The sequence below is a fragment of the Bos javanicus genome, chromosome 15, assembly GCF_032452875.1.
Source record: "Bos javanicus breed banteng chromosome 15, ARS-OSU_banteng_1.0, whole genome shotgun sequence".
NCBI lineage: Eukaryota > Metazoa > Chordata > Mammalia > Artiodactyla > Bovidae > Bos > Bos javanicus.
The window spans coordinates 76618105-76644387 of NC_083882.1; the positions used below are offsets into that span (position 1 = coordinate 76618105).

Sequence of the window (26283 nt, forward strand, 5' to 3'; positions counted from 1 at the left end):
CCTGCCCTCTTTCTGGTTGCCAGCCTCAGGTGAAACTCCCCAGTGCCCCCAGCTGAACCCAGTCCGCCGTCTTTCCTCAGGCGCTGAGCTCATCCTCAGCCCAGCTCTTGCTGCTCATTGGGCCTCCGCCCTGTGATGATCAGCCCCCACCTTGCTTTCCTCCTCTCTGCCCCCCGCCCCATACACACTTCAGGCCTTGGGACCAATGGTCCCGTTTCGCGAATAGACCATGGCTGGGAGAGAGAATAGCGAATAGATTGGTGGTAGCTGCAGATGCTGCGCTGAGTCTTCTGCCTTCCGATCTTGGCTCGATGGTAGAGGTCTAGAATCCACTAGCATTCAGACCTTGGCTTGGTGGTAGAGGTCTGGAATCCCCTAGCATTTGGATCTGGCTCGATGGTAGAGGTCTAGAATCAACTAGCATTTGGATCTTGGCTCGATGGTAGAGGTCTAGAATCCACTAGCTTTCAGATCTTGGCTCGATGGTAGAGGTCTAGAATCCACTAGCTTTCAGATCTTGGCTTGATGGTAGAGGTCTGGAATCCACTAATACTCCGCCGTGGGCTTGGGAGGGGTAGCGAAGGTACATGGGCTGCGTGTTTACCATCTCTGGTGTGGTCAGGAGGAGGACGATCTCCGCCTGGCAGCCTCTTTGGCATTTCCCTTAAAGCCCACCGCAGCCTCTCACACTCTCACAGGTTCACCGTCTGGAAGCTGGGGAGCAGTGTGCCACATCTCCTTTTTTATTTAGCCCAGGAAGACACATGGCTGAGCCGTGCTCCTCCCCAGCTCCATTCCACGTCTTCCTGTCCTTGCTGGGAACCATCAGCCTCTCCCTATGAGGAGGTGTAGGCCCCACCGTACTGGGCATCTGGGTTTTCCTCTTCTGACCTTTCAGCCTCCTGGCCTGAGGGGTGGTCAGTCGGAAGTAGGAGGGAAGCTAACTGCCTCCTCTTCCTCCTCTTCCAGGGCTCACCTCCAGAGGACGCCCTCCAGCTTCTGGCCCTATGCCAGCAGCCTGACCCTGGGCAGGTCACACAGCTGGTGGATTAACTGGTTTGGCACCCCAGGGGCATCAGAAATTACCTGGCCATTCACCCGTCTAGACGGAAGGAGCCTCAGCCCGCAGAGCCCATGGGAGCCCGAGCATGGGGTGTACCCGCCCTGCCCTTTATCCTGCTTAAAGTCAATCATTCCCGGAGGGCAGGAGGCACACCTGTGGGATGAGTCGGAGACAATAGGCCCCATTTAGAGGTGATGCCACACTCCGGGCCCAGTGAGCGTGAACCTGGAGTCCAGATGGCGGAGGCTGCCCGCCAGGCAGCCTGAGCAACAGCAGCCCCAGTTGGGGTTGGTTTTGCAACGGTCGGAAGGGACGTGTTGAGGGACGCCTCACGTTCAGAGGCAGGAGCCCGGACTCTGGCGCCCGGCTGTCTGGGTGCAAAAGGCGCCTCTCTGAGTGGTTTGTCTCGCTCAGGCTAATTCTGGGAGTGGCCCCAGGGGCCAGGGGAGGCCGGTGTGAGCCAGGGCCCCTGGGTTTGGGAAGAAAAAGGGGCCTTGGCATGTGAACTGCGGGTCGGCTCACCTGACCGCCCACTCCCCCACCCAACGCCGGGTGCCAGTGGGGGCTGGCCTGGCCGGGACCGCCCACTCCCCCACCCAACACCGGGTGCCAGTGGGGGCTGGCCTGGCCGGGCGCGGGTGTCACCCATGGTCTTCCCCCGCTGCCACACACGCAGCTCTGGCTTAATGGGCAGGGGAGGGGCGTGGGCAGCTCTTGGCACTTTTTTCCCCTCCATGCTGTCCTCCAGAAAGGTCAGATCCTAGGATGCAGAGCCACCCGGGACTGTCACTTGGCAAAAGAGAGCACAAGAGTGGGTGTCCTCCTCAGCAAGGACAGGGGAAGGGCCTAGTGGCCCTGGGAGACGGAGAACCAGGCCTGCCCTCCGCCGCTTTTGGAGCCCTCTCCAGGATCCACCAGTCACCCCCCGAGCAGAGTGGGAGGCGAGTGGGCACTTGACCAAGGCAAGCAGGTTCCCAGGTCCTCAAGCCGAGGGGACCTTTTTCCTGCAGTGTCGCCAGAGTGACACAAGGGGGCGACAGCTACCACCGAGGGCCGGGCATGATGGGGACATCCCCTCGCCTGCTTTCGGCTGGTGCCACGGGCCTGTGGGTGGGCCCACAGAGACCCCTGCTGCTGACACTCTGGCCGCCAGGGCGCAGCTGGGCAGGAGGTGGCAGGAGACGGGCTGGGGGCGAGCCTCCACGTCACCTGACCCGACCCCCCTCCCTGCCTCTGAAGACCGAGGCCCAGGGCAGCGGCCAGGCTGAGGTCTCACAGCTAGCAAGGGGTCATCTGGGCCTCCAGTGCCGGTCCCCTGACGCCAGGATCATGTCAGTTTGTACCCCATGCCAGAACCCCGGAGGCCTCTCCGCTTTCTGAGAGACCCTCAATCTGGCACCTTCTGGCCTGCCCGCCCTCGCCTCCTCCCCGCTGCCACCTGAGTGATTCTCTCGGTGGGCCTGTGGGGAACCCCCCGCGCCTGCATCCAGGCTCAGCGTCTCCCTCATCCTGGGCGAGATCAGGGTGCATTTCCGGGGGGTGCCCCCACCAAACTGCTGCCTCTGAACCTCCGCTTGGGTGGGGCCCCTGGGGCCCTTCAGGTGTAAGCCCCACGCAGGGCTGCAGTGTGGTTCCCCACGCCCAGGGGTCTCGGCCCAGGGCCCCCCTGGCACTCCAGTCTCATAGGCAGGAGCCTGTGAAGGTGGTTTCGGGTGGCAGGGGGCAGGTCAGAGCAGCAACCACACAGATGCCTCTGAGGAGCACGCATCCTGCCATCTTTTTGGCCCCCTTCCTAGCTGAGACCCCAGAGGCAGGGTTCAGTGGCGGAGAGCAGGTCTGAGGCGACCTGAGGCTCTGGGGCCTGGGGGAGTGGGGAGGGCTGAGGAGACAAGCACGCCCGCCCCCCCCACCCCAACCTGGACGCCAGGGATGTGCTTGCTCGTCCTTCTCCGGTGATTCACAGTTACCAGAAGGTTGAAAGTCCATCGTTTCATGTAATCCGCCCAACAAACTTGTAGTTGATTTCATTCCCATTTTACATACAAGACCCCATGGCTCAGAGAGGCCATCAAGGCTCCTGGCCCAGGGTCACACAGTTTATGCTGGAGCCCAGAGCCAAGTATCTTTCCAAACACCAGGCTGCCCTCGGACATACTGGCCCTCCCTACTTCTATTCTTTTATTATCCCATCACCAAACTGGTAGAGTCTAAGAAGGGGTTTGAGGGCTTCTTGAAAGCGAGAGATCTTTGTCCTGCGTGGGAGTGGAGTAAGACCTCCGCGTGGTCTGTGCCCCAGCCCCACGGGAGAACTGCCACCAGGATCCTCACTCCTGGGAGATCAAGGCCAGGCTGGGGCGGGCGGACCCGCAGGTGGAGAGACCATGTTTGTAAGTAGGAGGCCCTGTGGCTCCCTGGCTGGGTCCGGAGTGGAGGAGCAAGCCTGGGGCCTTTCATCTGGCCTTCAGAGCGCAGGGAACAGATGACTCAAGGGACACACTCAAGGAGCCCTGGGGGGTGGTCAGTGAGTGGCCTGTGGCCCGGGAGAGCAGAGTGCACCAGGCCTCCTGGGGCGAGGTCTGAGAGAGGTGGGGCCCGAGCCCTCTCGCCCCACTCTGGAACCTCTCCTTGCTTGCGCCTGGCCGGGCACCCGCTCCGAGCGCCCACTCGGAGGTCTCTCCCCTGCCAGGGCTGAGCCAAAATAGCTGTCTAGGAGCCTGGGCCCGCACCGCCCACGCCCCAGCATCTCGCGGGTTAACAGCTTGCCTGTCTCTCCACCCGCCCTTCCCCAGCTTGCTGACATTTTACTGAAGCGGGGGTGGTTGTGAAAGGGGGCAAGCTGGTTCCTGCTCCTGGCCCACACAAACACCCCACTGACAGCCTGTCACCCGCTCGCCCTCCCCTTCCAGGGGAGACCTCTCTTCCGGCCCCACCGACGTGGGCTTCCTACCGTGAGGCAGCGTGGGGCACGCTCAGGGTTCCACGCCGCGGCCAAAACCCATCCCTGCAGGACGGACCCGGGCAGCCCTCAGGAACTGTTCTCCCTCTGGGGGGGTCTTTTTTTTTTCTTAATATATATATTAAAAAATCTGTAAAAAAATTTATAAAAATATTTTTTAAAACATTAAGTTTTTGCCACGAGGAAATTATACAGAATAACACCTACCAGTTAGCTTGGCTAGATCTTACCAACATACCGTAGATAGAGACGAAGGCGTCCCTGTCTCCCTCCCCAGAGGAAACCACAGCCCTGATTGGGGTGTTTAGACTCTCGTGCCTGTTTTAAGATATTTTCCCCGCATATATACGCATCCATAGCAACACGTCGTACGGCTTGGTACGGTTTTGCCTTTTGAGTTAAAATGGTGTATCGTTGATATTCTGAATTTAGATTTTCCCCTCCATATTGTTTTGGAGATTTAACTGTCTTGAAACCTGAGCTCTAGCGTGAACCTGCTTTAATTGTTATATACTATTCTTTTTGTAACTGTCCAGCAGCTTATTTACCGTCTCCTGCTGATGGACATTTAGGTGGTTGGCAGGTTTTTTCCCATTGCAGGTAATCCTTCAGAGACGGCCCTGGCCCAGGGCTCCCTGTGTGCTCTGCCCACCGGCGTGCGTGTCGCGCGGTGCGTCTGCAGCTTTGATTTGCTGTTGTGGTTGTTTAGTCCCTTGGTCGCAGTCGACTCTTTGTGACCCCATGGACTGTAGCCCCCCAGGCTCCTCTGTCTGTGGGATTTCCCAGGCAAGAATACTGGAGCGCGTTGCCATTTCCTCCTCCAGGGATCTTCCCGACCCAGGGATTGAACCCACATTCGCTTAGATAGTTGTAACCAAATGGTGCTCCAGAGTGAGTGTTCTTAGTTTTAGGCCTCTGGAGTTACTTTCTGTCTTTAAAGTTTTGGCAAACCAAGGAATGGGTTACCATGAACACTTTTTCATTCAAGTCTGCAGTAGTGCCCCGAGCAAGACGAGATGGTGTTATCCCCCTTAATCTGTTGGGGAAATTGAGGCCCACCCAGGGTAAGAGACTTGGCTTGAGGTTGCATAGCCAGTCAGAGGAAGAATACATCTGGACCTTTTGAGTCCAAATCCTCAGAAAAGACCTTTGACCCTGGTAACCTCTCAGGGAGATTGTAGGTGCAGGAAAACAACAACAACAACTCTGTATGGAGTGCAGGAAGCCTGGAAAGTAGAGTGGGGCCCAGGAGGCTGACAGCTGATTCTAAGATCTTCTCATAGATGAAGGAGGAAGAAGCAGCGTGGTCAGAAGATTTCAGAGGAGTTAAATTTTGAATGAGGGATAAAGAGTGGAATGCTGCTCCTAGCAGATGGGGAGTGACGGCCTGCTGCAGACACAGGAGAAGGCGACAGGAGGGACCAGTCACAAGGAAGAGGAAGGCGGGGGCCAGCAGGGGCTTCATAAGTCTCTCGGCAAGGCGTGGAGGGAGGCGTATCGACATCCCCATCGGGGATCAGTTTCACCCTGTGCCTCTGAGACACGAGCTCAGCCCACAGCAGCAACTGGCAGGAAAAGGGCTCAGGACCTGGCCGGCCACTGGGACACTGTGCCGGCCCAGAGCCCTGCCCTCTCAGCCTGACCCAGGAGGCTGCGCCTGGACCGTTCGCTGTCCCCTCCGTTCACTCTTCAAACCACGTCCGGCGCTTCTGGACCCTGGGGATGCAGTTAGGAGTAACGTGGTCCCAGGGGCACATGGGCTAGTGGGGAATACTGAGTCGTAAACCAGCGCCAGTGGCCCAGAATAACCAAGGGAGGGCCTGAGCGTGGGAGCAGCTAACCCCCGGGAGAGGAAGTTGGGGAGAACGTTCCGGCAGAGCCAGTATCTGAGCCAGCTCTGAAAGAAGGAGAGGGGAAAAGCTGAAGGAGAGCTTGCTGAGCAGAAGGGAAGGAAGGGTGTCCCAGGCAGAGAGGCTGCCAAGTGCCACCCGGACAGACAGGAAGAGACCCCCGCACGCTGACTGGCAGAAGCATCTAGAGGTGGAGGGAGGGGTTGAGAGCGTAAACCCAGAGCAGGCTTTTGGGTTGGAACTCTAACCCTGCCCCTTACTGGCTCCATCACAGGCAAGTTATTTAATCTCTTTGTCCCTCAGTTTCCTGGTCTGTAAAATGTAGATAATATTACTTTTTATGAAGTGAAAAGAGACAGTATTTGTAAAACACTTAGGACCGTGGGCTTCCCTGGTGGCTCCTGCCTGCAATGCAGGAGACCCGGGTTCGATTCCTGGGTCGGGAAGATCCCCTGGAGAAGGAAATGGCAATCCACTCCAGCACTCTTGCCTGGAAAATCCCATGGATGGAGGAGCCTGATAGGCTACAGTCCATGGGGTCGCAAAGAGTTGGACATGACTGAACGATTTCGCTTCACTCACTAGGACTGTGTCTGGTACATAGTGAGATGCATATTTGTTAAATAAAAGTATGAAGGAGAAATGGGCGAGGAGGCTGAGAAGCCGGTTGACGGCCAGACCCAGGTCTGCTTTCTGTTCCCTGGCAGTAGAGAGCCACTGAAAGATAGGTGGGCACTTGAAGGTGAAGTCTGGTGCCAGCAGGAGGATGGCTTGGAGGGGAGGCTCTGAAGGAATGAGACAGGCATTAATTCCACAGACGTTTGTCCAGGGCCTCCCAGGAGCCAGGCCCTGAGACGGGGACTCAGGATGAAAGGAGAGAGAGGCTGGGGATGGTTCAGCAAGGAGCTCAGAGCTGGGGTCCTGGCCTGGCCCCCCGACCTCTGAGGCAGCCAGTCTTCTTCCCCTCACCCCTTGCCCACATGCTCACCTTGTGACTGCATGGCACCAAACCCTGAGGCCAGGTCTCATCTTGGAGAGCATGGAGGGGGCACTGGCACCCCTTCTGGAGAGGAGCCCGGCTGTCACTGCCCGGGTCCTCTGGAGAGGAGAGGGCGGCAGCTGCTAAAAACAGAGGCTGCCACCATCCGCTTGGGCCCAGCAAAGAGAAGTAGCCAGCCTTTGTGGTCAGCCCTCGGGTGCGGTACCTGAGGTGGAGGAAGCCCTTCTCTTCCCTTAACTGGTCCCTCCCCCACGGAATTCCCAGTTCCTTCCTCCTCAGCTGATCAGTGGTGAGCACTGCACTCGCTGCTAGGCACTGTGCTGGGCATGCCCAGATGCACTGGACCTGGCCCCTGCCCTCTCCCGACCCCCAGCCAGGGGCTTGTCCCGTGGGTGGGAGGAACGAGGCAGACAGATCTGGGCGAGTGAGGATCTCCCGGGGTCCCGTGGCAGGGCAGCCAGATGGGCACCGTGGAGTCATCAGTGGGAGTGATGCCCTGTTGGCTGGGGCAGCTGCGAGCAGGTGGGATTGTGATACGGGGCGGGGAAGGAGACCAGTGTTCCTGGCAGAAGGTGTGCCGTGGGCCAGGACACAGCAGTGAGCTCGAGCTCAACCAGATAAGGGGGCAGTGAACAGCTTTGGGTAGAACCGAGGGCCGTGCTGGTGCATGGGAGGCTGCATTACTGGTGCACTGCAGAAGCATGCTTGCTAGGGTAACTGGAGTTAGGATTCATTCTGCATCAGGGCTTCCCAAAGTATGGTCCTGGGGGTTGCCCTCGACCCTTTCAGGGGATCGTTGGGATCAAAACTATTTTCATGATGTTACTTTCAAAGCTGCCCTGGTTTATGTCCTTTTCACAGTGTTGGCATTGGATTCATGGTAAGCAGCAGTGGTAAAACGTGGTGTAAAAGCAACGGTAAAACCACCGGAGCCCTGGCATATGCCAAGGCAGCGGCCCCAACATAGACCCACAGCCACTGTATTCTTCACACTCACGGCAACAGCACCAAAAATTGCCATAAATGTATCAATTTTATAAAGCCTGGGTCCTTGAGTGTACATTTTAAAAAATACTGTGTGAAGAAATGTGAAATACACATGAGGCACTTTTGCTGCAAACCGAACTTTGATGGTTGTCTTGAAAAGCACTTTTATGACTGAGTTGCAGGCCCTTTTAGTCACTTTTTTTTTTTTTTTAAGGAGCACCATTTTAGCTTGAAAGGACACCTGACAGACAAAAACCCTTTAAACTTGGATGTTTAGCAGACATTTTCTCAAAAAAGAATGCAGTGAGCTTGTCACTTCAAAAACAGTGTTGCTATTGATAAAATTTCAGCTTTTCAGCGAAAATTAGAATTTTGGAAACCTCGTTGCAGTATCTGGAGATCCACCTAAATCAGTAAACCAGTATATTCCAGTGACCAGTGCTTAATGTTTCAAAATTCAAAATGCAAGATAGACCAGTGAAAAGTTCACTGATAACATTTCGGATCCCACATAGCCACTAACCTTTAAGAAACGACCACTTGTGGTATTTTGGTATAGTAGCAGAGAAGAATATCTGTAATTGCCTGAAAGGGCTATTAAAATACTCTTTCCTTTTCTTATTGTCAGTGTGAGGCAGAATTTTCTTTGTATACTTCAGCCAAATTAACATATCACAACAGATTGCCTGCAGAGGCAGATATTAGGATCCAGATGTCTTCTATTAAGCTAGACGTTAGAGATTTACAAAATTAAAACATGCCCCTCTTCTTGCTAGTTTTTTGTCTTGGAAGATAGAGCTTATTTTCCATAAAAGTCTGTTATTTATATTAACATACTGGGCTTATTGTTTTTAAATAGTATTTTAATATATTTTAAATGAATAAATAGTATTTTAAACATTTCTCAATTTTGATTTCTAATATGAAAAAGTGAAAGTGTTAGTTGCTCAGTCATGTCCCACTCTTTGCAACCCCATGGACTGTAGCCTCTGTCCATGAAATTCTCCAGGCCAGAATACTGGAGTGGGTTGCCATTCTCTTCTCCAGGGGAATCTTCCCAACCTGGGAATCCAACCCAGGTCTCCTGCATTGCAGGCAGAGGCTCCAGTCTTAGCCACCACAGAAGCTAATACGGTCAACGTTAATGGCTGTAACTCTCAAAGAACACCTTTTGGCAATCTTCAGTAATTTGTAAGAGTGTAAGAGGGTCCTTGGACCAGGATGTTGGAGAGCTGGTACTCTAGATTCTGGGGGCCAGGGGTGTAAACCGAGGGTTGGCATGCTGGGCTGGGTGGGTGCAACGTGGCCTGGCTTCTTCTGGACCTGACAGGCCCCTGGCAGGGCTGCGAGGCCCGGATCAGCCCTTCCAAGCTCTGGGCACGACAGGCCTCCTTGAGCCTCAGGTGCCCTGGTGGTTCAGCTGGGACCGAAATGTCACTTGCACAGCGGGGGTTACAAGCCTCCTGTCTGGTAATCCTTGTGAAAAAGCGCTTTGTAAGTTGTGAAACACTCCACAAGATATTTGTTTTTGTGGTTATTTTGTCTGGGGCCGGTGCTTAGCTGTCTCAGATGCTTTCCCCAGACCCCGGAAAAACCTGTTCATGGGGAGCTAGAGAGTGTATGGTGACCCCCCCACGTCTAACCCCCCCAGCCCCCTTGCCTTCCTGGAGCTGAGACAGGGGCTGTGCTTGTGACCGGGCTGGCTGGAGGGGAGGCTCCAGGGCTGTTGCCCTGCCAGCCTCTGGAGACGTTGGGAAGAGAAGCCGGGAAGCCAGGCTCGTGCCCATGTGTGCCCGCCCGGCCGCCCGCCCAGCAGCCGCTGCCTGCTTGCTCTGCTGGGAGAGGAAGTGCAGTCGGTTACCAATCGGGTTATTTTCATAACGGCTGTCTCAGGCTGGGGGGCGGGGAGGAGGGTTGGGAGGGGGAGGGGGCAGAGGAGCAGCCTCAGCGGCTCGCTCTCCAAACTAGGACTTGCTCAGCCGGAGGCCGGCAGCCCGGAGCTGGCGCTGCAGCAGTGCAGCGGGGCTCGCCTGCCCACGGGGACCCCGGCCCCCACCCGCCCGCTCTGCCTGCCACCTGAGGGCACCTCCCGCCTGCCACCCTGCCTTCCAGATCAGGTCAAAGGGGCTTCCCTCAACCCTCCCTTGCCTTCTGCTTCCTAACCCTCTTGGACCTGTCGGGGTGGGGTTGTGGGGTCCCCCACAGCGGTCCCCCAGGCACTGCTGTCCCCAAACCAGGCTCCTGGAGCTGATGGAAAGGGAATGGGAAGGGGTGGGGGTCTGAGCTGCTGTCCCCGAGCCAGGGCAGACCCCGTCGTGGTAAACATGACTGGCGTAGTCGCCCCCCGTACCATGCAGCCCTGGCCCACCTCTCGCACTGTGAAGTTTGCTTCGGTTTGGTTTTGGCAGTCTCTTCTTAGTGAGTGGAGGCCTGGGCACCCTGCCTCAGCAGCCCCCAGGCAGGCCCCACTTCCAGCCGTCCCTACCCCCTTCCCTCGACCTCAGCCTCAGTGCTGTGGGAGCAGAGCCACCAAGGTGGCTTCTGACCCACAGGCCCTGCTGTGGGGCTGCTGGAGATGACCGCTGTGCACCGTTGCCAGCCTCAGCAGGACGCGGGGCGGGGGGCCCACTCAGGGTGGAATGGGCACTCTGGCTGAATCCCACAGGGTGGCCTGTGCGAGCACCCCCAGAGGCAGAGCAGTCCCTGGGGGCCCGGTCTGGTGCCAGGGGCAGAGGGCATTCATCCCAGCATGAGCAGACCCCCCATGCATCCCAGGCTGCCAAGCTGTGTTCCTCATATGATGGGTGGTGGCCATCCTGGCTATTCCTGCTTCCCTTTCTGGTCTCCTACCTGCACCGTGCATGCATGCTCAGTTGTATCTGACTTTTGATGACCCCATGGACTATAGTCCACCAGGCTCCTCCATCCATGGGATTCTGCAGGCAAGAATACTGGAGTGGGTTGCCATGCCCTGCTCCAGGAGATCTTCCCAACCCAGGGATCGAACCCACGTTTCTTAGGTCTCCTGCTTTGGCTGGCGGGTTCTTTACCACTGAGCCCCCTGGGAGCAGAGACAGACTCTGGTAGGTGGCACGATCCACATGCCCAGGTGTCTGCTGTGGATGTAGGCCCTGCCAAGCCCCTCCTCTCTGCCGGCTGTCATCAGGTACTTCGTACCATTATGTCATCTGAACCTCTCTCATGTCAAAGCCTCTGGACTAGGTCGTTTAAGCCCTGTTTTGCAGAGGAGAAAATTGAGACTCCAAAAGGTTAGTTGATCAGCCCAGGAAAGCAGTGGCAGATACAGGATTCCAAAGCTTGAAGCTAACATAGCGTGCGCCAGTCTAACTGGGCGATCAGGAGTCCTGGCCTTTCTAGCCAGCAGCCGATGGAGCGGGGGCACTTGTGTCCACTCAGCCCCGGCAGCTGCCTGAGCCTAGCCATCTGCAGCCGCACCGTCTGCTGTTCACCAGGGTGCCCAGCCAGCCACCACTGAGCCCGTCTCCCCACAGACCCTTTGTCCTCCCCCCAGGCTCCTAGCAGCCAGCTGGACGTCGACGGGGCCCCCGAGTCCTCTCCCAGCCCATCCCCTTCGGGTGTGACAGGCTTCCCCCGCCGGGCCCCCGGCCAGGAGGCTGAGGCAGCCATTTGTGCTCTGCTGTCGGTGTCAGAACCCTGTGGGGCCTCCTCCGGTGACCTTTACACGTACTGAGTGTGGTGTGTGGGAGCTGACAGAGCGTGAGGTGAGAGGAAGCTGCCGCCCAGGGCTGTGCCATGAGAAGAGGCTGCAGGCGCAGGCAGAGGAGAGTCCGGGACAGGCCTGAGAGTCGGCAGGGCCTCAGAGCAGACCCAGGAGAGGCCTGGGCCGAGATAGGAAGTCAGGAGTCAGGCCTTTGCTGACCAGAGGACAGAGGTTTCTATGGCGACCAGAGGAACAGGAAGCCTGGGCCTGGGGGGAGGGGGTGTCGGAGTGCAGAGGCGTGGTCGCCTTAGAGGAGAGCAGGTCGTAAACCGTCAGATCAGCCCGCTGACGGCCTCCTCCGACCAACAAGGAAACTGAGGCCCAAGAGGGAGCAGCTTTGCAGGTCACGCGGCACCGGCCTGGTCCGGCCCGGCCCGCCCCCGCTGGTGGTGACCGCCCCACGAGGCCACTGGGGAGACTCCGGGGCCGGGCCCGGCGGTGACCCAGGCGCGCGGGGAGCCCCTCTAAGTCGCCCCCGTGTCCTGCGGCAGGTGAGCCGCGAGGCCTCTCTGCCCCCCAGCCCTTCTTGTCTCAGGCCTGGGCCAGGCAGCCGGCAGGGTCCACCCTCTCCGCCACCCACAGAGCGCCTGCCGCACCTCCCCCCTGGGACTGTGGCCTTTGTTTTCTGGGTGACACTCGCATCAGGCGGTGTGTTCGGGTGACTAATCTCCTCCACGCTGGGCAGCTGTCACAGGGCGGCCTGACCAGGCGGGCGGGGAAAGCTGACACCCTGGGACAGAGCTGGCAAGCCAGGGTCCCGGCGGTAGCGGGCTGCTGGGCCTCCAGGCTCCTCTGGCTGGTCGCAGTGCAGACCCTGCGTCAGGCGGACCTGAGTTCAGGTCCCGCTCCTGCCCGTGGCCAGCCGTGTGACCCTGGAGCCTGGGCCTGATCTCAAGCTGGTTTCCTCCTCTCTGTAACCTGCCCCAGGGGAGGGAGGTAGGCTCAAATGAGATGACGAGTGAAAGCGCTTGTCACGTAGTGGGCGATGGGTAAGTGGACCACTGTTGTCATTAAGGCACCTTAGTCCCAGCTCAGACCAGGCTTTGCCTCGGGTCGAGGTGGGTTCCAGCCCCGGCTCCCCAGGACTAGCTGTGCACCTTGGGCTGGTTATCTCCTCCATCTCTCTTCAGGAGCCAGGCATGATACAGTATCTATTCTTTAGGGTGCTGTGGTTTATAAAACAGTGCACATGTTTGCCAAGGACTTAGTATACTGCCTGACGTGTGTGGGCACTCAGCAAATGTCAGGTGGGACGGCATTGATTCTAGGAAGGAAACCAGGAGCTCTTCTGCCCTCCTCCCTGTCACCTGCAGAGGCTGGCAAATCGTAAACAGCGAGCCCTGGAGCCCGGCAGCCCCCAACACTGCTTCTGCAGGCATGGCTGCCTCCATGTCAGTATTCCTGCACCTATCCCAGGCCCTGGCCTAATGCTGCCTGCCCGGACCCCCAAGTGAAGTGAAGTCGCTCAGTCATGTCTGACTCTTTGCAACTCCATGGACTGTAACCTACCAGGCTCCTCTGTCCATGGGATTTTCCAGGCAAGAGTACTGGAGTGGGCCGCCATTTCCTCTCCTGGGGATCTTTCTGAGCCACCAGGGAAGCCAACCAGGGCAGTAGCAAATCAAGGTGGGAGGGGGAGGAGGAGGCGCTGGCTATGCAGCCCAGCCCGGATTCCTCAAGCCGTTCCTCCACGCTGTCAGGCCTGCAGCTGACAGAAGTGTCTCTCCTGTCAGCCCCAGGCAGGGGTCCCGTGGCTGTGACTCAGACCTCCCTGTGGCTGCCAGAGCCCAGGAGTACCTGATGGTGGACACACATGTCCTTAAGTGCTCTGGAGGCATGGCCCCCTTGAAGCACACCAGGCTCTGTGCCCTTTCCCCACCGTTAGGAGCAGGTAAGAGTGCACGTGCTCCCCTTAGCCTGTGTAGACGGGGCGACGAGGCAGGTGAGCTGGTGAAGGAATTGGAGCCCGTGCTCGGACCAGGTCAAGGGAGGATGGCTCGAGCAAGCGTGGTCCCCGGGACTCTGCAGGATGGTGCTCCAGGTAGCTTAGTGTTCGGATTCTGAGCGCTGGGGCTTCGGGTCTTGGCCCCCAGGTCAAGGTGCAGTTCACGGGCTCCCTCAGCGTCCAGACGAAGGTTTTCAGACATCGTCCAGCACTGTCGTACATGGGTTGTCCATCCTGGCCTCTTCAGAAAGGTGAGGCCTGGGAAGTGCTTACCATCAGCCCCTCAGAGCCAGAGCGCACCCACAGAGCCCAGAGGCGCTCTCGTGGCTCTTTCGGCTTCCCGCACAAAGTCCCTCTGGTGGCTTCTCTCCCCGCCCTGTGCATCTGCTTCTCCAGTTCTCAGGCAGCGGGGTGGGGTGAGCTCCAAGCGGCCTTCCACCCGCGAGGCAGATGTCAGATCCTCTCCCTTTCTGGGGCCACTCAGCCTGGCCCCAAGTCTGGGGGTCATGGCAGGGCTGAATTTCCCTTCAGAGAGCCTCATTTTCTTACCATGGCTTGGTTTCTGCAGTGTCTCAGGAAGGGACACCTAAGCCTAACCTGCCCAAGGAGAGGAAAAACCTTGCCCTCAGACCCTCAGTGTCCTATCTTTTTGCCTTTTCACACTGTTCGTGGGGTTCTCAAGGCAAGAATACTGAAGTGGTTTGCCATTCCCCCTTCCACAGTGGACCGTGTTTTGTCAGAACTCTCCACCATGACCCATCCGCCTTGGGTGGCCCCACACGGCATGGCTTATAGTTTCATTGAGCTAGAGAAGGCTGTGATCCATGTAATCAGTTTGGTTAGTTTTCTGTGATCGATTGTGGAAATCAACCCTGAACATTCATTGGAAGGAGTGATACTGAAGCTGAAGGTCCAGTACTTTGACCACGAGATGCAAAGAGCTGACTCACTAGAAAAGACCCTGATGCTGGGAAAGACAGAAGGCAGGGTGAGATGGTCGGATGGCACCGCCGACTCAACGGGCATGAATTTGAGCAAGCTTCAGGAGATGATAAAGGACAGGGAAGCCTAGTGTGCTGCAGTCCATGCGGTTGCAAAGTCACACAAGGCTGAGCAGCTAAACAACAGCCCCGCAGTCTGTCTAGGTTGACTCCAGGCTCCCAGCTTCCTTTCTCTCTCCTTTCCATCAGCTTCAGGCAAAGGACTTAGAAGTCCTTAAGGCCAGAGCTTTGTGGATCTTGGTGCCTGGACAGGGGAACCCAGAAGGGTAGCTGGCAGCCCCACTCCCCACTGCTCCTGTGGCTGCAGGGGGGTGGAATTGGGGAGCACCAGGGCGTCCAACAGCGATGAGTGTGGGCTCCCTGCTGGGTCTTCTGGTACCCCACCCACCCCGTTTAAGGGGCTCAGAGGCCACAGAACACCCCCATTTCCTCCCAAGTGTCCCTTCTCCAAGGGCAGAGGCTGAGACTGGGCTCCTGGGCCTGGGATGGAGCCTGGCCTGGCCTGGCTCCTGACTCTTCCGGTCTCTGTGCCCAACAGCCACCCGCCTGCCCCTGCCATGGAGACCTTCATTAAGAGACACTTCCAGCGGAAGGCGCCTGGCCCAGGGGAGGGGCCGAGGCGGCCCAGTGGTGTGGGGCTGCCCACAAGCAAGGCCCGGCGCCGCTCGCCCGCGGGGCAGGCCTCCTCCTCGCTGGCACAGCGGCGGCGCTCTAGCGCGCAGCTCCAGGGCTGTCTCCTGGGCTGTGGGGTAGGGGCCCCGCGCCCCGGCCGCCGCCGGCGCTCCAGCACCGCGCCCCCCGCCTGCAATCCCCGCTTTGCCGTGGAGGAGGTGCCCACCCAGCCGCAGCCAGCCGTGGTGGGGCCCCAGCTTTTGGTGGCACCCCTGCTGTTGGCTGGGCTCGTGGGCATGGAAGAGGAGGAGGGCTTGCAGAAGGAGGATGTGAGGGTCGCGTTGCCGAGCGCCGCCCAGCCGGGCTCCGGGACCCCAGGGCCATCCCCACCGCCGCCCCGCAGCGCGCTGCCCCTGCTGCCCGTTCCGCGCTGGCGCCGGCGCCGGGCCTCCTCCCAGCTGCTGCCCGCAGACGTGGTGAAAGACCACGGGCTCTGGGGCCTGCACGGTCACTACCGACGCCTCAGCCAGCCGCGGCCCGTGAGCCAGAACCCCACCCCAGGGGGTCGAAGAGCCTCGGGTACCGCAGCCGGCCTCGGGATGCCCGCCCGCGTGCGCCCGCTGTGCCGCCGGCGGCAGGTAGCCCTGCGGCGCAAGTCAGCCGGACCCCAGACCTGGAGTGCCCTGCTTGCGTAGGTATAGCTGCAGCCAGCAGGGCAGTGGTGTGACCTCCGGGGGGGGCTGGCCCGAGGGTCCCCAGCTCGGCAGCAGCTCTGGGCCAGGCTCGGAAGCCAGCAGGGCAGCAAGGAGAGTCCAGTCTCCTCGGGGATCCTCTCAGAGTTGGGCGGGAGGGGGCGGGGGTTCTCCTGGGAGCCTCCTCTGCCCTCCCTGCCTTGACCCAGGGTTGAGGTCAAGGTGAAGGCAGAGATCCCAGGCGAGAGGAAGGAAGCAGGGGCGCTGCGTGCCCAGCTGGCCTCAGCCGTCTCCTCCTCCGCAGGAAAGCCATCACCAAGTCGGGCCTCCAGCACCTGGCACCCCCTCCTCCTGCTCCTGGGGCCCCGTGCAGCGAGCCTGAGCGGCAGATCCGGAGCACCGTGGACTGGAGTGTGAGTGGCCTGGAGCTGGGAGGGGTCTATGGGGACCAGCTCCCCGCTGGGGGTCGGAAGTACTGGGGGCGGCTGCAAGGGAAGCCCATGGACCTGTGGGGTCAGGGCAGATCCAAGCCTTGAAGCCAACAGTGGTGAAAACAGGATGCAGCGAAGTAGATTGTGGGGGCTGGAGCAGGTTTGTCTTGGGAGAGGGACAGTAGATGGGGCGCAGCAGGTCTGCACTAACCAGGAGGCCATGTTTGAGCCAAGCCTTAAGCCCAACAGACAGCCGGGGGGAAAGCAGGATGCAGGGAGGTAGATTGTGAGGGCTGGAGCAGGTTTGTCTTGGGAGAGGGTTGGGAGCAGAGCAGGCGTGCACCGAGCATGCTCGTCCCGTCCTCCAGGAGTCAGCGACGTATGGGGAACACATCTGGTTTGAGACCAACGTGTCCGGGGACTTCTGCTACGTCGGAGAGCAGTACTGCGTCGCCAAGATGCTGGTGAGTGAGCGCGGTGTGGCAGGCCGCCCCCTGGTGGTGGAGCCGGGTCTCAAGCCCTGTAGGCAGGCACTTCCAGGGGAAGGTGGGAACGAGGCTCTCGCCTGAGCCGCCCTGCAGGGGGCTGCCCCCCAGTGGCCAGAGGAATGGGACTGGGTCCTGAAGCCGGGACGGGGGCTCGACAATGCTCTCCCAGAGCAGCTGTGCCGGGGCAGGCGTGGGGTGGCACCCTGAGGCCGGTGCCTCAGGGACCTTCTGTTTCCCGCAGCAGAAATCAGTGTCCCGGAGAAAGTGTGCAGCCTGCAAGATTGTGGTCCACACACCCTGCATTGAGCAGCTCGAGAAGGTGAGCGTGGCTGTTCAGGCTTTCCTGCCCCTCCCCCTCGGGCTGCTGAAGCCCTCATGGCACTCCTACACAGGTCTCTGTACACGTGTGTTCACGTCACACAAACAACACCGGCCAGGGGTGCCTCAGTATGTATAGTGGTGAAAAAACCAAGGACCCTGGAGCCGCAGTGCCTGCGTTTGCATCCTGGCTCCCCCTTCATTTGCTGCTGTGTCCCTGCTGCCCAGAACAAGCCTGGCACAGAGCGAGGTTCATAAGACTATTACTAGACAAGATGAAGTCATGAATGCTGGCTGAGATACCATTTTTATCAGTTCCCAAACTAATACTTAGAAGGGGCTGAGCCTTTGTACCTCAGCTCTGTCTGGGCCAGTCCTGTGTGGGCCCTGAAGCCCGGCCCTGTCCCCTCCACTAGTGGAGAGGAGGAGGGCTGTAAAGACCTTTTCCCAGGGACCATTGTCCACGGAGCAGCTGCAGCTAGGGGCGCGTCTGGGCCCCCCACTTCTAGGGAGGGAGGGAGAAGGACAGCTGGGTGAGTGGGTCCAGGCCCAGGGACTGGGGGGCTGCCGTGGCCCCGCAGGACTCCCCACCAGCAGAAACCAAGACCAGCGTAAGAAAAATCCTGTAGGACTAGGAATGGCTTGAACGAGGCTGACGCAGACGGCTTCCGCTACTCCTCAACTCATACAGTGAACTTTCCCTACAGTTTTCCTAGGGCCGAAGCAGGGGCCCTGAGGAAAAGAGAGACGCCTGTAGCCCCAAGTCCCGTAGATCCGTCACACCAGCCCCTAAGGTGATAAACCAGGACTCCACAAACGGGCTGACGGCTCCAGGGACCAGTCCACAAGCATGGGCTGGGTTGCCTGCAGGTGCCTGAGTTGGGAGAGCTGGAGGGTGAGGAAGAGTCAGGACGGGTCAGCCTTGCTGCCTTTTAGCGGGGAAGACGGATACAGAACTTGCTGTCTCCCTCATCCCAGAAGACTGGGCAGCGGAAGGGAGCTTCCTTCTGGCTAGTGGAGAGGAGGAGGGATGCCAGAGGGCCTCTGAGAAGAGGTGTCTGGTGTTCTCAGGGCCCCCAGGATGCTGGGGGGCCTCTCCCTCCTTTGTGAGGACGCCTCCTGAGTGACACCTTCTGAAGAGGGTGGCCATGTGCCTGACCCCACAAGGGGCGGTTCTGACATTTCGGCGGTCACTGCGTGTTTCACAGATAAATTTCCGCTGTAAGCCATCCTTCCGTGAATCGGGCTCCAGGAACGTCCGTGAAGTAAGTACCCGGGGTAGTTAGGGCCCCAGGTTTCCCAAGTGGGCCCCTCGGCAATGACTCCAGAGCATCTCTGGGCTTCCGCCCAGCACTCAGCCCAGTGCTGCTCCTCTCCTCCGCCAGCCAACCTTCGTGCGGCACCACTGGGTACACCGGCGACGCCAGGACGGCAAGTGTCGGCACTGCGGGAAGGTGAGGCTCCACCCAAGCAAGCTGGCCCTGGTCCCGGCGACCCCCGCACCGCCACATGTGGCCCGTCCGTCCCTGACCGTGGGCAGAGTCCTGGGCCCAATCTCTCTGTCTGCCGTGCCCGCTCAGTCCCAGAACGCCCAGGTCCCTGGGCAGAGCGGGAGAGCAGGGAGGAACGCCTCTCCTCCAAGAGCAGTGTGTCTGGACCGCTTGGAAGCTGTGAGCAAGCCCTTCAAGAAGCATGGAGGCTTTTTCCATCGCTAGCTCAGCCAGTGCACATTGAGGGCCCACTGGGTGTGAGCACAGCCCACAGCAGCCCAGGTTTCACTGACCCGTCTTGTCCCCCCCGCCCACCCCCCAGTAAGTTCAGGATCAGAGAGATCTAGGGGCCTTGTCCCTTCTCCCTCCATCTACCCTGAGTGTCCAGCACGTTGGGCACAGTAGGCCCTGCGATAAACCAGTGTAGGACGAACAGGGAATGACTGTGATGGTTACTGCACAGAGCTTTGAGAGCCTGGGTTGGGAAGGAGGGACTGGAGTTAGGCAGGAGTTATCTATGGACCCCTTTCCAGCAGATGGTGCAGTTAACTTCAGAGACCCAGCCTGGCTCAGCACCCATGACTTCAGGGACTCCTTTTATAGTTCTTTTCTTTAAAAAAAAATAAGAGTGCTCAGTTGCCCTGGGCAGAGAGATGTTGACGGCAGGAAGGGGCTGGGCCTGCTGCTCTGGGCCCAGCCCCAGGGACCCTCACCACCCTCTGCCTCCCAGGGCTTCCAGCAGAAGTTCACCTTCCACAGCAAAGAGATCGTGGCCATCAGCTGCTCCTGGTGCAAGCAAGCAGTGAGTGCCACTCCCCTGCCGGCCGGCTGTCCCCTGGGCTGCGCGGGGTGCGGGCTGCAGGTCTCGGCCAGGCCCAGCTCAGCCACGCCCCCCCACCCCCTCCAGTACCACAGCAAGGTGTCCTGCTTCATGCTGCAGCAGATCGAGGAGCCGTGCTCCCTGGGGGTCCACGCCGCTGTGGTCATCCCCCCCACCTGGATCCTCCGGGCCCGCAGGCCCCAGGTGAGTCCCACCTGCGCCAGGAAACCCTAACCCCCAGGGTCTGCCAGCCACCCTAGCCCCAACCATCTTGTCACCCACACCTCCACTTCCCTCGCAGAACACCCTCAAAGCCAGCAAGAAGAAAAAAAGAGCATCCTTCAAGAGGAAGTCTAGCAAGAAAGGGCCTGAGGTTAGACTGGGGACCAGGTGGGCAGCCGGAGGGGAACAGGAGAGGGGGGCCTGTTTCTTGGGGCACTGAGGCCCTCCCCGCCGCTGGAGCTGACGATGCGGCTGTCGCTGGGTCAATCTGGGCTCTGGAGCCCCCAAGCAGGGGGAGAGGTCCAGGTCCTCCTCTGGGGCCAGGCCCACTGTGAGGTCTGACCCTGCGGTGATACTCACGGGGGCACCCGGGGCGCGGAGAACAGGGTGAGGGTCCCCCAGGGCGGGAACCAGCCTTACGGGCTCTCTCTCTCTCCAAGGAGGGCCGCTGGAGACCCTTCATCATCAGGCCTACCCCGTCCCCCCTCATGAAGCCCCTGCTGGTGTTCGTGAACCCCAAGAGTGGGGGCAACCAGGTACACACAGCCTCCAGTCTCCTCTGAGAGCCTTGGGGCGGGGTGGGGTCTAGCTCAGCCCCTCCCCCCAGCAGGTGTTCCCAGGTTGGCTTTGGCCCCACCCCTTTCTCCCAGGGATGCGGAGAAAGTCCCGTCTGCCTCCGCCTCTTGCCTCTTCCTGGGCCCACGCGCTTCTCCCCACCTCTGCCCACCACCCTGATTGCCTCCCCGCTTCCCTGTCGGCTCCTGGTCTCCCACAGGGCGCCAAGATCATCCAGTCCTTCCTCTGGTATCTGAATCCCCGGCAAGTCTTTGACCTGAGCCAGGGGGGCCCCAGGGAGGCGTAAGTACCTGCCAGGGCTCTGTGGGGGCGGTGGCGAGGGCTGGCCTGGCGCGCTCTCGGGGCACAGCTCACGGGTCCTGACCCCTCTGACCCCGTTCCCATCCTCTGACCCCAGGCTGGAGATGTATCGCCGAGTGCACAACCTGCGGATCCTGGCCTGCGGGGGTGACGGCACGGTGAGTCCTCACGGCCTGAGAGGCTGGGCCGCCGGGGCGCCCGCACCGACCTGGCCCGCACCGACCTGGCCCGCTCTGCCCTGCTCCTCCAGGTCGGCTGGATCCTCTCCACGCTGGACCAGCTGCGCTTGAAGCCGCCGCCGCCAGTCGCCATCCTGCCCCTGGGCACTGGCAATGACTTGGCCCGCACCCTCAACTGGGGCGGGGTGAGCGCCCACGGACGGGGCAGGGAGCCGGGGATGGAGGGGGGCAGGGTACCGGGGGAGGCCCAGACCCCAGAGGAGCTCAGTTCCCGCCGCCCCCCGCCCCACCCCACCCCAGGGCTACACCGACGAGCCTGTGTCCAAGATCCTGTCCCATGTGGAGGAGGGCAACGTGGTACAGCTGGACCGCTGGGACCTCCATGCGGAGCCCAACCCCGAGGCGGGGCCCGAGGATCGAGATGAGGGGGCCACCGACCAGGTGGGTCCACTGTGGGGGAGAGCTGGGGGTGTGTGGGATCTGGGGCAAGTCTTTGTGTCACCAGACTTCGGCCTCTCCTTGGGAAGAGGGAATGGTAGTCCTCAGCTCACAGGAGAGTTGTCTGCAGCCTCTCAGCACATCTTACTAAGCACCTGCTACAGCCAGGCACCACTGGTTCTCAGCAGCACACAGAGCCAGGGCCTGGCGCGTGTGAGGCCCGTCAGGGAGGAGTCGTGTGTTGGGGGGCGGGCGAGGCCTGGGAAGAGAAGCCAGCTGGGCATAGGCCACTTTGGTGTGCAGGCGCTTGACGGGGCTCCCCGGGAGCTGAGAAGGTTGGGCCAAGGCCCCTTTTCTGCAGAGGTGGCTGTGGGGAGGTGCAGGGTGCATGCGGGAGCCCCTCATTCCTGTCCCTTGGCCCTCCTCCAGCTGCCTCTGGATGTCTTCAACAACTACTTCAGCCTGGGCTTTGACGCCCACGTCACCCTGGAGTTCCACGAGTCTCGAGGTGGGCGCGTCTTTGCTGAGGAGGCCACCCGCGGGTGGTGGTGGTGGGGGGGAGCCCAGGAGGGGCCCCGAGATGGCCAGACCTTGCCCCTGCCAGTACAAGGCTTTCGTCCGTCATCAGCCATCCCGCCCAAGCCCAGATTGGAAAGCCCCAACAGGCTCAGAGCAGCTGACTGTCCCCTATTTCTTGTCACCACCCAGAGGCCAACCCGGAGAAGTTCAACAGCCGCTTCCGGAATAAGATGTTCTACGCCGGGGTGAGTCCGGGGCCTGCCGCTGCGCCGAGCCGTTGCCACGCCCACCCGTTCTCCCACCCATGCCCCCACCCACCCGTGTCCACCAGGCCTCAGGACCCCTGTACGGCAGCGGGAAGGACATGCCCTGTTACCAGATGGTGACGCCCTCTGTCTCCCACAGACAGCCTTCTCTGACTTCCTGATGGGCAGCTCCAAGGACTTGGCCAAGCACATCCGCGTGGTGGTGAGCGGGCTGTGCCCGCAGGCAGGGTGGGTGGGTCCGGCGGGAGGGATACCCCCTGGGTGCATATGCCCTCAACCCCGTCCGCCCGTTCCTGCCTGCAGTGTGATGGGACTGACCTGACCCCCAAGATTCAGGACCTGAAACCCCAGTGCATTGTTTTCTTGAACATCCCCAGGTGAGGAGGGGAGGGTGTTGGGTGGGCCCTGCTGTCCCTGTCCTGCACTCCCGTCCTCTGAAGCCCATGGCGGTGCCCTCCCCTCCAGGTACTGCGCGGGCACCATGCCCTGGGGCCACCCTGGGGAGCACCATGACTTTGAGCCCCAGCGGCACGACGATGGCTACCTCGAGGTCATCGGCTTTACCATGACCTCCCTGGTGAGTAAGCCAGCATGGGGCCCACCTGGAGCTCCAGGCCTGCCTTGCCCCTGGCACTGGCCCCAAGATGGAAGGGGATGCCTTTCCTGGTGGTCCAGTGGTTAAGAATCCACTTTGCAATGCAGGGGACATGAGTTTGATCCCTTTGGGGGGACCTAAGTTCCCACATGCCTCAGGGCAACTAAGCATGTGTGACAAAACTGAGATCCAAAGCAGCCAGATAAATATAAAAAAATAAAAATAACGGAAGGGGGTCACCAAATTCCTTTTCATTGGCCAGGACTGGAGAATTCACCCTCACCTCCTTTCTCTGGCTGGGGTCTCACCCTCCTCTGCTCTCCGTTGGGTGGGGGATTACTCACTTTGTTCTCCAGCCTGGGAAAAGGAAAGCCTGCGGTCCTGCCGGCCCCTGGCCCCTGACCCTGAGCCTCCTGTGCCCACAGGCTGCGCTGCAGGTGGGCGGGCACGGCGAGCGGCTGACGCAGTGCCGAGAGGTGCTGCTCACCACGTCCAAAGCCATCCCGGTGCAGGTGGACGGTGAGCCCTGCAAGCTCGCAGCCTCGCGCATCCGCATTGCCCTGCGCAACCAGGCCACCATGGTGCAGAAGGCCAAGCGGCGGAGCGCCGCCCCCCTGCACAGCGAGTATGTCCCCCCGCCCCGCCCACATGCCCTGGGCCCCAGAAACTGTGCCCCTCCCCAGCCTCAGTTTTTCCCTCTGGGAAGGAGGCTAACAGTACCCCGGGGCAGCTGGGGCGGGGGGCGGTACATGAGGGCCCTTGCCGAGCGCCACGTGGTCGCCTGCCTGCAGCCAGCAGCCGGTGCCGGAGCAGCTGCGAGTCCAGGTGAGCAGGGTCAGCATGCACGACTACGAGGCCCTGCACTACGACAAGGAGCAGCTCAAAGAGGCTTGTGAGTGGCAGGGGGGCGGGGAGGGGGTGCTGAGGGCGGGGCCCGGGCTGGGGTGCAGCCCGCTGCTGACGGCCGCCCTGCCCTGCAGCCGTGCCGCTGGGCACTGTGGTGGTCCCAGGAGACAGCGACCTGGAGCTGTGCCGCGCTCACATCGAGAGGCTCCGGCAGGTGAGGGGTGGGGCCAGGGCCTGCCCAACGGGGCCCCGCCGGCCCAGGTTCTGGTGGCCTTCAGCCCCGGCCTCTGCCTCTCTTGCCAGGAGCCCGAAGGTGCTGGAGCCAAGTCCCCGATGTGCCAGAAACTGTCCCCCAAGTGGTGCTTCCTCGATGGTGAGTGGCCCCTGAAGGGCCGGGTCCCGCCCCGTCCCTTGGCAGTCCTGGGTGGGGCGGCTGGAGACCTGGGCCTGGATAGGGGGCCACCTTCCTCACCTAGCCCTCTCCCCACAGCCACCACTGCCAGCCGCTTCTACAGAATCGACAGGGCCCAGGTAAGCACTCAAGGTCTGCTCCGAAAACCGCTGGCTCCAGGCCCCCATGTCACCTGTCCTGTTTGGCCACCCTGCATGGCCGGGCACACCCGTGTCCACCGATGGGCAGTGCACAGGGATGGTGCTGACAGTGAGAAGCTGGGCTCACGGGGTTGGGTTGTGGGGGAGCCTCAAAGCACAGGCATCTTCCAGCCAGACACTGAAGGAAAGGTGCTTTGGGTCAGAGACAGGGGCACCCGGTAAAGGCTTAGCCGTGGGAAGGGGCTGCAAGCTGGGGACCCCCTGTGTGAGGTCAGGGGATCTGGGGCAGGAAGGGAGAGGAGGGGGTGGGGTGGGGTGGGGTGGGGTGGGGGCTGGCAGGGCCACAGGCCTGGCTGCCCCATCAGTGTTCCACCTCACGGCCGCGGCTTTTCCAGGTCTGCTGGCCTGGCGTCCCCCTGCACCCCCCATCGGCTGCCCTGCAGGGCCCTGACCCTCAGCCCAACCTTCCCCCCCAACCCCGTAGGAACACCTCAACTACGTGACCGAGATCGCACAGGACGAGATTTATATCCTGGACCCTGAGCTGCTGGGGGCATCTGCCCGTCCTGACCTCCCCACCCCCACGTCCCCTCTCCCCACCTCGCCCTGCTCCCCCACATCCCGGTGAGTCCCGAGCCTCAGCCAACCCTCCCCCCTACCATTGCCCCAAAGGACAGCCAACTGAAACCCCTCCTCCCCCACCCCGGCCGTGGCCGGGCCATGAGCCCTCCGCCCCACCGGCCAGCATCCGCCCCGCTGTGGTGGCCGGACACCTGGGCTCCCTCCTGGCCACCCACACCCTCATCAGAGCGCCTTGCAGCCCCCTGGCCTCCTGCTCTCCCCCAGCACCCTGTGGGCACGTGCCCTGCCTTGCTCCTGGTCACTTCACCCTGGGCACCTGTGCCCTCCACCACCACCACAGGGCAGCCCCGCTCACCTGTCCATTCTTTGCCGTCTTGTTTGCCCACCTCTGGACTTGTCATTGCCTCCCTGATCTTCACCCTCCACTCACGTCTCAGCTTGGGTGTGCCTTCTCCGCAGTCTCTCGGGAGCCCCCCTGAAGTTGCTGTTCAATCACACCACCCAGTCTCCCGTTCTTCTACACTCCCTGTTCCAGAACACTGTGTTTACTCGTTTGTCTGACTTTGTCTCTCTGACTAGAATGTAAGCTCCCTGAGAGCAAGTTCTCCACCTGTCTTGTTCACGGCTGTGTTGCTGGTGCCCAGAACAGCACTTGACATGCAGGAGGCACTCAATAAACTGTTGAATGAACCAAGGGTGCCCCGGGCTGGGGCTGGGGAGGGCAACAAGCTGGGCCTGTGCTGTAGCCACGTCACCCTGCCACATCTCACCCTGCCACACCCTGGCACATCTCATCCTGTCACCCTGTCATTTCATGTCACCTTGTCACGTCCTGTCACTGTCACATCTCATGTCACCTTGTCACAGCTCATTCTGTCACCCTCATCTCGTCACCTTGTCATCTCATCCTGTCACCCTTACATATCATGTTACCCCATCACATCTCATCCTGTCACCCTGTCACATGTCACCTGTCACATCCTGTCACCTTGTCACATCTCATGTCCCTGTCACCCTCACATCTCGTCACCTTGTCACCTCCTGTCACCCTGTCACATATCATGTTACCCCATCACATCTCATCCTGTCACCCTCATCTCATCACCTTGTCATCTCATCCTGTCACCCTGTCACATATCATGTCACCTTGTCACATCCTGTCACCTTGTCACATCTCATGTCCCTGTCACCCTCACATCTTGTCACCTTGTCACATCCTGTCACCCTGTCACATATCATGTTACCCCATCACATCTCATCCTATCACCCTCATCTCATCACCTTGTCATCTCATCCTGTCACCCTGTCACATATCATGTCACCTTGTCACATCCTGTCACCTTGTCACATCTCATGTCCCTGTCACCCTCACATCTTGTCACCTTGTCACATCCTGTCACCCTGTCACATATCATGTTACCCCATCACATCTCATCCTATCACCCTGTCACATCTCGTCACCTTGTCACATCCTGTCACCCTGTCACATCTCATGTCACCCTGTCATTTCATGTCATCTTGTCACATCCTGTCACCCTGTCACCTCAAGTCGTTGTCACATCTCATCCTGTTACATCATCACATCTCGTCATGTCACCCTGCCACATCTCATGTCAGATCTCATCCTGTCACACCTCATGTCACCCATCACATCTCATTATGTCACCCCGTCACATCTGCTCTGTTTGCAGGTCACTGCCAGGGGACGCTGCGCCCCCTACAGGTGAGGCCTCTCCCTGCAGGGCCCCTGCTTCCTCCCTGATCAGAGGACCCAGGCTCAGTGGGGTGGGGTGGGGCGAGGTGGAGCCCATAC

At 60.1% G+C, this 26283-nt stretch overlaps 1 protein-coding gene across 11 annotated transcripts in view; it reads left to right on the forward strand.

The window, feature by feature from the left end:
* Positions 1-26283, forward strand: part of DGKZ (diacylglycerol kinase zeta) — a 43865-nt gene that overhangs the window by 15376 nt on the left and 2206 nt on the right. For 3 of the 11 annotated variants that reach the window (XM_061381312.1, XM_061381314.1, XM_061381316.1), the window contains exons 2-26: positions 16153-16261; positions 16648-16743; positions 17009-17086; positions 18294-18350; positions 18471-18539; positions 19306-19377; positions 19483-19599; positions 19697-19768; positions 20058-20153; positions 20393-20475; positions 20591-20651; positions 20744-20857; positions 20973-21113; positions 21540-21618; positions 21819-21874; positions 22035-22097; positions 22199-22272; positions 22361-22472; positions 22916-23115; positions 23282-23382; positions 23471-23550; positions 23640-23709; positions 23827-23867; positions 24373-24512; positions 26162-26193. In XM_061381312.1, the coding sequence (XP_061237296.1) occupies positions 16153-16261; positions 16648-16743; positions 17009-17086; positions 18294-18350; positions 18471-18539; positions 19306-19377; positions 19483-19599; positions 19697-19768; positions 20058-20153; positions 20393-20475; positions 20591-20651; positions 20744-20857; positions 20973-21113; positions 21540-21618; positions 21819-21874; positions 22035-22097; positions 22199-22272; positions 22361-22472; positions 22916-23115; positions 23282-23382; positions 23471-23550; positions 23640-23709; positions 23827-23867; positions 24373-24512; positions 26162-26193 (2213 nt within the window). Of the gene's footprint in view, positions 1-9810; positions 11126-13655; positions 13795-15082; positions 15848-16152; positions 16262-16647; positions 16744-17008; positions 17087-18293; positions 18351-18470; positions 18540-19305; positions 19378-19482; positions 19600-19696; positions 19769-20057; positions 20154-20392; positions 20476-20590; positions 20652-20743; positions 20858-20972; positions 21114-21539; positions 21619-21818; positions 21875-22034; positions 22098-22198; positions 22273-22360; positions 22473-22915; positions 23116-23281; positions 23383-23470; positions 23551-23639; positions 23710-23826; positions 23868-24372; positions 24513-26161; positions 26194-26283 lie in introns of those variants that run through there. The other 8 variants (XM_061381313.1, XM_061381315.1, XM_061381317.1 and 5 more) reach the window with 6 other exon arrangements.